At 46.3% G+C, this 12,408-nt stretch overlaps 1 protein-coding gene across 3 annotated transcripts; it reads left to right on the top strand.

The window, feature by feature from the left end:
- Positions 1-421: 421 nt before the first annotated feature.
- Positions 422-9,747, top strand: SLC25A34 (solute carrier family 25 member 34). Of its 3 annotated transcripts, XM_031962800.1 has the most exons (6): positions 425-569; positions 966-1,521; positions 3,499-3,564; positions 3,735-3,887; positions 5,692-5,826; positions 8,784-9,747. In XM_031962800.1, the coding sequence occupies exons 2-6, from the start codon at positions 1,111-1,113 to the stop codon at positions 8,964-8,966; spliced, it is 948 nt and encodes a 315-aa protein (XP_031818660.1). In that variant the 5' UTR covers positions 425-569; positions 966-1,110; the 3' UTR covers positions 8,967-9,747. The 3 variants fall into 3 exon arrangements, with proteins under 3 accessions (XP_031818661.1, XP_031818660.1, XP_023355706.2); XM_031962801.1 differs by lacking the exon at positions 8,784-9,747 and adding an exon at positions 6,104-7,660 and having other exon boundaries at positions 422-1,521; XM_023499938.2 differs by having other exon boundaries at positions 425-1,521.
- Positions 9,748-12,408: the final 2,661 nt, after the last annotated feature.

Here is a 12,408-nt window from a genome sequence, read left to right as displayed (position 1 = left end):
TCCTATTCAAGGCTTGTTTTGAACTAAGGCAGTTCTCCTGAAGTCAGGGAGAGGTCATGGGAAAAGTGGGCAAAGAAGAAAGGGAGGTGATGGCCATAAAGCACCTACCACCTGCCCTGCGCTTTATAAATATGACCTCATTGTTTCTCGCGACAACCCTCTTGGAGATAGGTGCTATTATTACCCCCATTTTACAATCGAGGAAACTGAGGCAGATAGAGGCCAAATCACACATAAAGTATCTGAGTCTGGATCGGACCCCAGAGCTAGCGCTCGAGCTGGAGACGCGGAGGGAGGGAGGGAAGTTGGCCGAGCAGACTTTTCCTCTGCCCCTCTCCCTCCCTCCTGCCCTCGGAGCTTCTCTGTACGTCCCCACCCAATCCGGGAGTGACCTTTCCTCCAGATCCCAGGGGCCAGGCGCCTCCTCCGAGCGAGGGAGGTGTGAGGAGCGGCGGCCTCCGGGATTGGCCGGGCCGGGCCAGGGGGAGCGTCTTGGCTGCCAGGTTGGGTTCCAGGGCGCTGGCGGGGCTGGAGGGGATAGCCCGTGGGACCGGGGCTGTCCGAGCTTGGTGAGCCGGGGGCCTGTGCTCCTCTACACAACCTGGGCTTTCTGGAGGGTCCTACCCCGGTCCCCTACCCCCGGTCCCCATCCCCCGTCCCCATCCCCCGTCCTCAGCTCCCTGCCCCTCCTTCTTTTCCCTGTTCCCAGCGCTCTGCACCTGTTCCCACCTGTCTCTGTCCCTACCCGCCCCCCCCGCCCCTGTTCTCTGTCCCTGGTCCCCCGCCCCCGTTCTCTGTCCCTAGTCCCGGTCCCATATTCTCTGTCTCTAGCCGTCCGCCCCCTATTCTCTGTCCCTGGTCCCCCGCCGCCTGTTCTCTGTCCCTAGCCCCTCCCCTGTTCTGTTCCTAGTCCCCCGCCCCCTCTTCTGGGTCCCTAGCCCCCCGCTCCCGTTTTCTGTCCCTAGCCCGCGCTGCCTGCCAGGTATAGCCACTTCGTGTGGCCAGCTCCCCTCCCCCTGCCCGGGCCCCGGCGGCAAGTGACCCGCGCTCTGGCTGTCTCGGTCCGAGCCCATGCCCCGACCTCAGGCGTAGCTGCTCCTTCCTCCGAACATGGAGACCCCGCCAGTGGCCAGCGGGGCCGTATCCGTGTCTGTGTCCCCGGCCATGGACCTTGTACTGGGCGCTTCAGCCTGTTGCTTGGCCTGTGTCTTCACCAACCCCTTGGAAGTCGTCAAGACACGGCTGCAGTTACAGGGCGAACTGCAGGCCAGGGGCACGTACGCCCGGCCCTACCGGGGGATCCTGCAGGCTGTGGGCACCGTGGTCCGGGCGGACGGGCTCTGGGGGCTGCAGAAGGGGCTGGGAGCTGCCCTGCTCTACCAGGGCGTCATGAATGGCGTCCGGTTCTACTGCTACTCGCTGGCCCTGGAAGTTGGCTTCACCCACTACCACGGGGGCACCGTGGCCGCCGGGGCACTGGCGGGAGCGCTCGGAGCCTTCGTGGGAAGCCCGGCGTACCTGGTGAGTAGCCCGGCGGGACCTTCACTGCCATCCCCCTTCACAAAGGACACCGGGGCAGAAAGGGACCCTTGGCTGGGAGCTCCGATGGCAAGAGATCCACGAATTTGGATAGGCCTGGGAAAGTTTTATCTTTTTTAATCTTTATTTTCACTACTCGACTGAAATTTGGCATTTCCTCCCATTCCGAATTTTAAAATAAATTATTTTAAGAAGGAACCTATAATTTTCACTAGACATGACAAAAAAAGGTGAAAAATCTCTGCTTTAGTTCAAACATCCCTCTCATTTCACAGATTAAAAACAAACAAGCAAACAAACAAAAAATAAAAACTGCTCCCCTGAGAGAGGAGAAACAGATTTGACCAAAGTCATGTAAGTAAAGTCGCCCAATTAGGATTTGAACCTCTATCTTCTAATTGCAAATCTTGTGTTCCTCCCAGGGGGATGGAAGAAAGGGTGAAAGTGTCTGGGAGGCAGATTTTGGCTCAAGATTGGGGGTGTGGAAATCTAACAGTTGTCCCAAAGGGAAATAGGCTGCCCAAGGAGAGGAGAGGTTAGACTGTTTACCACAGGAGGTATTTCATTGGAGGCTTCCTTTAAGTCCCTGAAACAACAGCAAGCCTTCCCCCAATCCCTCTTAATTTGGGTCCCTTCCCTCTGTTAATGATTTCCTGTTTGTCCTGTATAGAACTTGCTTTGTATATGTTTATTTGCTGCCTTCTCCAATAGAGTATAAACTTTTGCCTCTTTGTAACCCCAGCATTTAGCATAGTGCCTGGCATATAGTAGCTTAATAAATGTTTTATTAAGTAATTTAATAAATGGTTATTGAATGAATAGATTCATTTATGGAGCCTTATCCAGCAAATTATGGAAGGGCTTCCTGGACCCCGTGACATCTGAGGGTCCTACTGCTGAGATTTTGTGACTTAGGATCATGGCTTTAGAGAGGGGAGGGTCCCCGGGGGTCATTTATGATACTTATTCCTTTTGCAGATAAGGAAGTTGAGGCCCAGGAAAATTAAAGAGGCCGAGTGGGTAGGAAGGGTAGGTTTTAAACCCAGCTCCTCGGACTGTAGGGCCGTTGCTGGTCTTCTGCAAAACCAGCAATTGATGTAAGCTTCTGAGAAGCAGATTTCAGATTATGCTCCTCAACTCGGTACATACTGACTGTGATTTTGGTCAAATCTCCAACTTTGAACGCCCAGAGCAACTCTTAAATGGTGAAGGAGGTGAAGGAAGTTTCCACATGTGCGATTTCCCTGTATCAGTGAGACCACGTAGCCCTTACAATCATAACTAACTTTTATATAGTAACTGAAGGTTTTCCAAACACTTTACAAATATCTCATTTGATCCTTACAACAATCCTGTGAAATGGGAACTATTATTACTCCCATTTTACAGATGAAGTCAAATGACTTGCCTAGGATCACACAGCTAGTAAGTGACTGAGGTCAGATTCAAACTCATAGCTTGTGATTCCAGGTCCAGTGCTCTGAACCTCATCGTTAGAGTGTTGTCCCTTCCTGAAGGGAGGTTGGATGACTTCCTGTCAGGGATATTGGATATTTGAAGAAGGATCTCAGATATTGGTTGGACTGGGGCCCTCTGAGATTGTAGGGTTCAGTCAGAGATCCCCTCGGGGCAGGAACTGGGAAAAATTGGGGGTCCTCTGCCCTATGGACATTCTCCTCTGTGGAGAATATGGAATGGCCCCTCGACCTTTGGCCTGGCCTACTGAGGACTGCTTCCACTCCCCCACCCAATCTACTTTTCATACCAAGACAGAGCTTGGAGTCACAAGCCCTGAATTCAAATTCTAATTGTGATATTCTTGCTACTCATGTGATCTTGAGCAAAGCACAAGCCATCTGGACCTGAGCTTCTTCAAAAGGAAATGAGAGGGTTGGTCTCGAATGCTCTTGGAGAATTGCTCCAATCCTAGATCTGTGATGCTGTGATCTGTCTTCCCAGGTCAAAACACAGCTGCAGGCAAAGACAAAGGCTCCCCTGGCTGTTGGCCATCAGCACCAGCATAAGGTGAGGAGTCTCCTCCCTCTGAAGTCCCCCAGCTGACCACTGTGATCCTCTTTCCTGGCTCCCAGGCCAGAGTCTCAAGGAACTCCACTTGTCCCCGAGGGCCCTGCTGCCCCCGGGATGGGCAAGAGGTCAGCCAGCCTGTCCTCCCTCCTTTCTTTCTCTCTCCACAGACTGTCCTCAGTGCCCTGGAAACCATCTGGCGACAGCAAGGCATCTCAGGTCTGTGGCGAGGGGTTAGCGGGGCCGTGCCTAGGGTCATGGTAGGATCAGCTGCCCAACTGGCCACCTTCGCTTCGGCCAAAACGTGGGTACAGGACCATCAGGTGAGGGGCTCTGACTCCCCCAAATTTCACATTTCTAAAGCAATTTCAACTTGACAAAGCACTTTATTCACAACTCAGTGAGACAGATAATACAAGGTTATTATTACCATTTTACTTGTGAGGAAATTGAAGGAAGATGTCTATCCGAAATTATATGGTCAAACATGAGGTCAACACCTGAGTTTCAGGAACTCCTTGTCCAGAGCTTCTGGAAAAGAATGATGGTATTTTTGAGCTAAGGGATCTTTGCTAAGAGTCAGTGTAATCTAATGGATAGGGTACTGTGGGACAGAATCAAGATGGTGGAACTAAAGGAAACTGTACAGCCTAGCTTCCTACTAAATCTACTCCACAAAGATATAGAAGGTGCACCAAAGTCAATTCTGATTGGAAATGCCAAGAAAAAGTCCCAGTGAGCCCTTTTGCTAATTCACAAGGGCTTAGGAAGATCCAGAAGATAGTGCACTAGACTTGGAGAAGAATTGGATTTGAATTTTTCTTCAGGTACTTACAAACTGTATGACCCTTGGCAAGTCACTTAACCAGAGAACTGGGTAGAATAATAGCACTCACTTCCAGAACTATTATAAAGATCCAAACCAACAGTATAGTATGTCTTACAAAACTAAGAGAGTTATATTGTTGTTTAGTCATGTCTGGCTCTGTGACCCCATTTGGGATTTTCTTGTGGGTTGCCATTTCCTTCTCTAGCACATTTTACCAATGAGGAAACTGAGGCAGACAAGGTTAAATGATTTGTTCACAGCTTGTAAGTGTCTACTGGCTAGATTTGAATTCATGAAAATGAGTCTTCCTGATTCCAAATCCAGTGATTTATCCACGAGACTAACCACGAGAACTGCCCCCCCCCAAAAGGACTATTTAAACACCTGCTAATATTATTGTTATTCTCTAGTACAATCCCTCTCATTAAAAAAAAAAAAATTCTCTTCAATGAAAATTCTCCTTCTCCCCACTCCACAGTAAGAAAGAAAAAGAAAACCTTTATTAAAAGAGGTATAACTAAGCAAAACAAATTTCCAAATTCACCATGCCATTCATACATACACACATGCACACAGGATATATAGTCTCAGTCTCTCTTACTCTTATCAGTTCACTAAGGTGAGTAACATTTTTCATCATGAGTCCTCCAGAATAGTGTTGGTCATTGTATTGATACAGTTTTTAAGTCTTTCAACAAATTATTTGTCTTTACAGTATTATTATTATTGTATAAATTGTTTTCACCGATTCTATTCCCTTCACTTTGTGTCAGTTCATCTAAATCTTCCCAGGTTTTCCTGAAGCCATCCCTTTCATCATGTCTTTTAGAATGATAATATTCCATCATTTCCACGTACTTGCCAGTTTTGGGTCAGTTCCCCAGTTTCCAATTCTTTGCCACCCCAAAAAAGCTAATATGAATATTTTTGTACAACTGGGTCCTTTTCTTTTTTCTTTTATCTCTTTGGTCTGTAGACCTATTGCTGGGTCTTTTGTAGCTTTAGTTATAGTTCTGAGCTTCTTTCCAGAATGGTTCGACTAGTTCACAGGTACACTGAGAAGGCGTTTGTGTACTTATTTTCCCACAGCCCTTCCGTCATTTGTTACTGTCTCTTTTTTTCTATGGAGACATTAAATGACTTCATACAGAGATAATTATAAGCCTAGAGCACAGGTCTCCTGAATGGATTCTTTTTTACATATTACATGAGATTTATAAAGTACCATGAGGGTTAAGGCTTAAGAGGGAAGAGGAGGAGCCTGGTCTCAACTCAGGGAGTTTCCTGTCTCCTTACAGTGGTTCCAGAAGGACAGCTGGCTTGTGGCTCTGGCTGGGGGCATGATCAGCAGTGTGGCAGTAGTCACTGTGATGACGCCATTTGATGTGGTCAGCACTCGCTTGTACAATCAGCCCGTGGACCCAGCGGGAAGGGTGAGCACATGGGGTTGGGGGTCCATAGGATGGGCATGGAGAAGGTGGAAGGGAAGAAATGAGTAAGCATGCAGGGGGGCTGAGCTAAAGCTAAAAGTAGCGGCTGATGGGACGAGACAGAGATATAGATATACACCCATAGGATCATCATTTGGAGTCAGATGGTCTTGAGTCTCAAACCCTTTGACCACCCTTCTCCCAAAGATTAAAGGGAACACAATTTACATAAAGGCCCCATCCATCTGTTTTTCCATCTTTTTTTTTTTCTTTATTACAGTCCAGTCCTACTGTCCAATGGTAAGACCTGAGAGTCTCATTCCCAGCAGATCTGGATTCACCCTGGATGGTGAATTCTTTTGGCCAGAACAACCCAGGACCCTCTCCCCTCTCCTTAGACTTAATGAATATTAATTAAATCCTTATCAAGTGCCAGGCCTTGTACTCTGAGCTGGGGTCTAATCAACAAACGATTACTAAATGCTTTTGTGACAGGTACAGTGCTAGGGCTACAAAAATAAGGAAGTGAAATGATTCATGAGTTTACATTGTAACAAAAGAAGACCACACACAAAGAAGGAGGAGGTAGAATTTGGAACTGGTCCAGAAGTGTCATGGAGGCCTACATTTGGGAATGATAAGATGAACATTCGCTCATCACAGTTCAGGGTCCCACAAGACAAGACTCCTACTTCTGGTAGAAGGAGAACCAGTGTGTGGTAGCATAGTCAAGAAAAGCCGGGGAGTGATATAACAGATATGACCAAGGTCCTGCTCTCATGGAGCTTACGTTCGGTTGGGAAGGAAATATAGGTTATGACCAAAGTCCTGTCCTTATGGAGTTTACATTCTGTTGGGCTGGAAACATACAAATGACCAGATCCTGCCATCATGGAGTTTATATTCTGTTGGGCTGGAAACATACACATAACCAAGGTCCTGCCCTCAGGAAGCTTATATTCTGTTGGGCTGGAAACATACAAATGACCAGATCCTGCCATCATGGAGTTTATATTCTGTTGGGCTGGAAACCTACAAATAACCACATCCTGCCATCATAGAGTTTATATTCTGTTGGGATGGAAACCTACAAATGACCAAGGTCCTGCCCTCATAGGGCTTATATTCTTTTGGGCTGGAAACATACAAATGATCAAGGCCATGCCTCCAAAGAGTTTACATTCTGTTTGGATGGAAATATACATATGACCAAGGTCCTGCCTTCAAGGAGTTTCCATTCTTTTGGGATTCAAAGATACAAATGACCTCAAGGAGCTTACAATCTAATAACAGCTGAATCTTTATGTAACAATTTATGGATATGACTTCCTTGGATCTTCACAAACAGCCCTGTGAGGTAGACAGGACAGCACCTACGTTAGCCTCATTTTACATTTATGGAGAAACTGACGCCCAAAGATTAAACTGTCTTTTCCAAGGTATCACAAGGATAATAAGTAGTACCTGAGCTGAGATTCAAATTCAGGCCTTCTGGTATTGTTTTTTTCTGGGGGAAAGGAGGAGTTGACATGTCAAGGAGAATGAAATAGGACATGCAAAGGAGAGGCCCCAGTTAGGAAATAGGGAGAGAGAAGCCACTTTCCTGAAGGATGGGAAATCAAAGGAGGCTTAATGGAGAATCTAGCCCCTGAGTTTGACCTTGAAGAGAGGGAGAGACTTCAGGAAGCAGAATGGGAAAGAAGATTCTGTTCTAACCACACAGAGGAAAGAGAGAGTGAGAACCAGGATGGAGGTTTATCTCATTGCCTAGAATGGAGAATGACTCATGTGAAGACCGCGTATTTTAAAATCAGCCGGAGCCAGGAATTCAGGTTAGGGGAAAATCGTCAACCTTTATTCTCAGTGAAGAAGGATCGGAGGTGGAAGGGAATCGGCGATAGCAATGTGTGCAGCTGAGTCAAGAAGCTAGCTAGACCAGCAGCCACACGACCAGCAGCTAGGAGTATGGAACCCACCTCCCTGCCTCCACCCACCAAAATCGTCATTTCCTATACAACACATCAGGACTTGCACAGAGAGTGGGCAGGGACCAATCTTTATCCAATCATGTATACTAATAGAGTATAGTCCAATTACTATTTAGCCTCACTACTTGGGACCTCAGTGCATCAACTCGAACCTCAGCCCATTACAGACTCAAGGGGAATTAATGTAAGATAACCGTAGCCAATTAGATTGGAACCAGTTTGGGAACCAGTTTCCCTCATAAGATGCTAGAACTTAGAACTAGGAGTCTTGGGGAGCAGATAATCCAACTCCCTCATTTAATTGATGAGGGAAAGTGATTTGCTCAAAGTTTTACAGATAGTGAGTAGCAGAGTCAAGATTTGAACCCAGCTTCTCTGACTTGACTGTAAGGTTAGAAACTGATACTTTCTTTTTTTTGGTGGGTAAGCAGAGGTCACTGGAGGCTTCTGTGTCTGTTCAGTCGTGACTAACTGTTCATGACCCCATTTGGGTGTTTCTTGGAATAGTTTGCCATTTTCTTCTCCAGAACATTTTACATATGAGAAAACTGAGGCAGAAGAGTAAAGTGACTTGCTTAGAGTCACACAGCTAAAAAGTGTCTTAGGCTGGATTTGAACTCAAGAAGGAGTTAAAGACCCCACATTATGGCACCTCTACTTGTTCCTAGTCTAAGAGTGACATGATTAATTACAGACTCAAGCAGCATGGCAACCTGGGGTTCATAGACTCCCAAGGACTCTGTGGAGTGATTTGAGGGGATGGGTCCATGAAGGAAAACATTTTGGGGAAAAGTTATTAATTTCCTCTGTAATCTTTTATTTTGTGCATTTAAAAATATAATTCTGAAAAGGCATCCATAAGCTTCAGAAAGCAGTCAAAGGGACTGTAAAGAAATGTAAAGAAACCTTAAAGTAGAGAATGGATCAGAACATCAGGTGAGTGACGCCCCTGTCTTCCCGTCCTCTCCCCAGGGCCAGCTGTACAGAGGGGTCGGAGACTGCTTGGTGAAGATCATCCAGGCAGAGGGTCCCCAGGCTCTCTACAAAGGTCTGGGCCCTAGCTATCTACGCCTGGGCCCCCATACTGTCCTGAGCCTGCTCTTCTGGGACGAACTCCGCAAGCTCATCTACCGCTTCCAGCACCAGGGAGCCTAAAGCCCCTCCTGGTCCTGTTCCAGCAGCACTGGGAGCCTGGAATTCAGGAGCCTCCCTGCCTCAACAGGCTCTATGTCCTCCCCACCCCAGTCTGCCCCATATTCAGAGCAGCGTTGGAAAGTCTTACAGGGGGAACTGTGTTAGGAATAGTGAGTCAGCAGGGACTCCCTATGTAGAATGGGAGTGCGCAACTGGCCTGTCATGGACCAAAGGAAGGGAGGTCCCAGACCAAGCCCTATTTGGTCCTTGTTTGGGTCCAATTGGCTCAGATTGAATGTACATAGCAGTCGTTTCTGCTTTGGCCAGAAAACCTGAGCGTCTTCTTCTCCCAGATTAATTTACTTATTTATTTAGATTTTTGAGGGGGAAACTAGATGAAAAAAGGAGATTCTTTGCAAACTCTGTTGCCCCTTAGCCTTAATCACTGAATGGTGCAGCCTCAGTCAAACTGAGACCTATTGAAGTTCTTAGCTTACAAAGGCCAGAGTGTCCCATTGCATTCAGGGCCTTCTCAAAGAGTCTTGATTTCTCTCTGGCCACTGGGCCAGAAGGAACTTTAGAGATTATCTTAACTAACTCCCTTATTGTACAAATAGGGAAACCGAGGCCCAGAGAGATCACATCGGTAGTGGTAACAGAGTTGGGATTTGAAACCAGATCCTCAGACTAATACACTGCCACCTATCCTCATTAAATACAATGATTCCATGGGGCAGCTAGGTGCTGTAGTGGATAGAGCACTGGCCCTGAAGTCAGGAAGACCTGAGTTCAAATTTGACCTCAGACACTTAACACTTCCTAGCTGTGTGACTCTGAGCAAGTCACTTAGCCCTAATTGCCTCAGCAAAATAAAATAAAATTAAAATTAAAGTATAATGAGTATAAAAAAAATAAAAGTATAAATAAAAATATAAAAGTATTAAAAATAAAAGTATAAAAGTACAATGACTCAAAGACAAAAATGTTCTTTAGAATACAGAATAGTAGAATTCAGAATATCCAGTTTATAACGTAGATACAGCATGGAAAACTGAAGTTGGCGTTAAAAAGACTGAGTTCAAAACTGAGTCTTAGACATTTCCTGGCGATACAATCTTGGGCAAATCACTTCTCCAACTAATAGATATCTGAGGCTGGATTTGAACTCAGGTCCTCCTCCATGATTGGTACTCTATCTGCTGTGCTGCAGTGTGGGAAGAGGGAAGTTAATTTGCTTGGGTAACAAAAATCAGCCATGTACAAAAAAGCAATAAAAAGTGTAAGAGTGTTTTTGAAATGAAACCCTTTCCCTTAAATTGCCTCTTCCTAGTCTCCCACCACTCCTGGAGAATTTGGTTAAGGTTACTGTCACCATCTCATAGATGTAGCAGTAACAACTTGTCCAAGGTCACCCAGCAAGAAAGTAATGAGTAATAATAACATCAAAAATAATAACTAGCACTTTAAAGTTGAAAAGTGTTTTTGAAACATTATCTCTTATTTAACCCCCAAGGTAGTAGATTTATTAATTGCTTTCATTTTTTGGGAAACTGAGGCAAACAGGGTTAAGTGACTTTCCTAGGATTTCAAATCTTGTAAATGCCTGAGGCTGGATTTCAGGTCTGTAGGTGAACTTCCTTGGTCACAATGACAATTGAAGGATCAAGGGCTCCCCTAGAAATTCTATAAACACTCCAGGTGCCCCTCACCCACTCTGAATGAATAAAGTTTTCTATTTTTGCTTAGTTTGTGGATCTTGATTCTAGCCTGACATTTCTCTAGTCTGTCCCCCAGTTTTGTCCCCATCACTTCCTTTTTTTTTTTTTTTGGGGGGAGAAAGGGAAACCGGAGGAAGGTTGGGCAGATCACCACAGATGAGTTCCCATGGTCTGTCCCCCATGCCCTGGATGAGATGGGAGACCTTGACCTTTTAACACTAAGATCTTCAACAGTTTCATCCAGGACCATCTCCAGCATGGCTCTGCAGGGGAAACTGAGGCAGGTGACCTTGCCCAGCCCTACCTCGCTTACATGCAATTCCCTCGCATGTCATAGCATCATCTCCCTGGTCGAGGTCCTCTTCCAGAACCAAGGATGTACAATACCCATCACCCCATGCCCAGAACTAGCTGTGAGTGACTGCTGACCCCTTGTGGTGATGGTGGGAAATAGTCCCGTTTTGGGGGATTGGATGGTGGGTGGAAGCCTCCGACCTCAGGCTAAGGAAGGGGAGAAAGCCTCGGGCTCGTGGAGGAGTCAGCCTTCTGGGGACCGTGGACCCCTCTCCTAGATGGGAGTGTGGAGGAGGGGGCAGGGAGGGAGCCTCAGACTCAGGCTGCCTGAGAAGACAGAGCTTTCGATTTCTGGAGTAAATGTAAGATAAAGAAGGACGTGGCCCCATCGGTCCCGGGTTCTTCCAGCTTCTGGCTGATCATCCTGGGGGTATCCTCCAGGCCCTCAGCCCAGATCCTAAACTCTTGGAGTCCCATACATCCTCAGGGGGCGGGGTACCCCAGGGGTTGTGATTTCCCCACTGGGTGGGGGAGCTTCAAAATGTTCCACCCCAGACCCCCTCCCCCACCCCTCCCAGGGCAGCCCTGAGTAGATTTTGGAGAGTTTGTAACCATCTCTCCAGATTCCCACCATCCTCTAGCCACCCTCCAGCAGCTCCAGCAGAGGAACTCTCTCTCTCCCTCTTCACTTCTCCATCCCTTCCTCCTTTCCTACTTGTCTCCTTCCCTCATTTCTCTCCCTCCCCTCTTCTCCTTTCTCTGTCTCTCTTTTTTTTTTTTTTGTTCTATTTTTTTTTTTTTTTTTTTTGCCGTTTTTGTGTTTTTGGTGGTTTTTTCCGTTTTTTTTTTTCGCTTTTTTCGTTTTTTTTTTTGGGGCCGTTTTTCGTTTTGTTTTCGGTTTGCTTATTTTGCTTTCCCCTGCCCGCCTTCCTTCTTTCGTTTTCGTTTTTTCCCTTCTGTTCCGTTTCTGTTCCCTGTTGTTGTTCTTTTTTGTCTTGCTTTCCTTCTTTTTTTTCTCCTTTTCGTTTCCTTTGCTGCTTTCCTTTCCCCCGCTTTCCCCTTTTTCCTTTGCCCTTCTTTTTTGCCGTTCGTTCTTTGTTTTCTCACCCTTCTTGTCCTCCTCTCTTTCTCTCTGCCCCTTCTTTTCTTGTTTTTGCTGTTCTTCTTCCTTGTTTCTTTTCTTGTTTTCTTTGCTGTTGTTCCATTTCCTTTCTTTTCTTTCTTTCTTTTTGTTCTTCTTCCGTTTCCCTCCTTGGCTTTCTTCTTTTTCCTTCTGTCGCGGTTTTCCTTTCTTCCCTTTTTCTTTTGTTTTTTTTGCTTTCCTCTCTCTCCTCTTCCCCTTTTTTTGCTCTTCTTTTGCTCCCTTTCCCTCCTTTTATCTTTTTTCTTTCTATCTTTCTTTCTTTTCTGTCCTTTTTTGTTGCTCTGCTTTCCCCTCCTTTTTTCTTGCT

The sequence above is a fragment of the Sarcophilus harrisii genome, chromosome 3 (assembly GCF_902635505.1).
Source record: "Sarcophilus harrisii chromosome 3, mSarHar1.11, whole genome shotgun sequence".
In the NCBI taxonomy this organism is placed as follows: Eukaryota; Metazoa; Chordata; class Mammalia; order Dasyuromorphia; family Dasyuridae; genus Sarcophilus; species Sarcophilus harrisii.
Note: the sequence above shows the minus strand (reverse complement) of the source record. Positions and strands in the feature narration are given on the sequence as shown.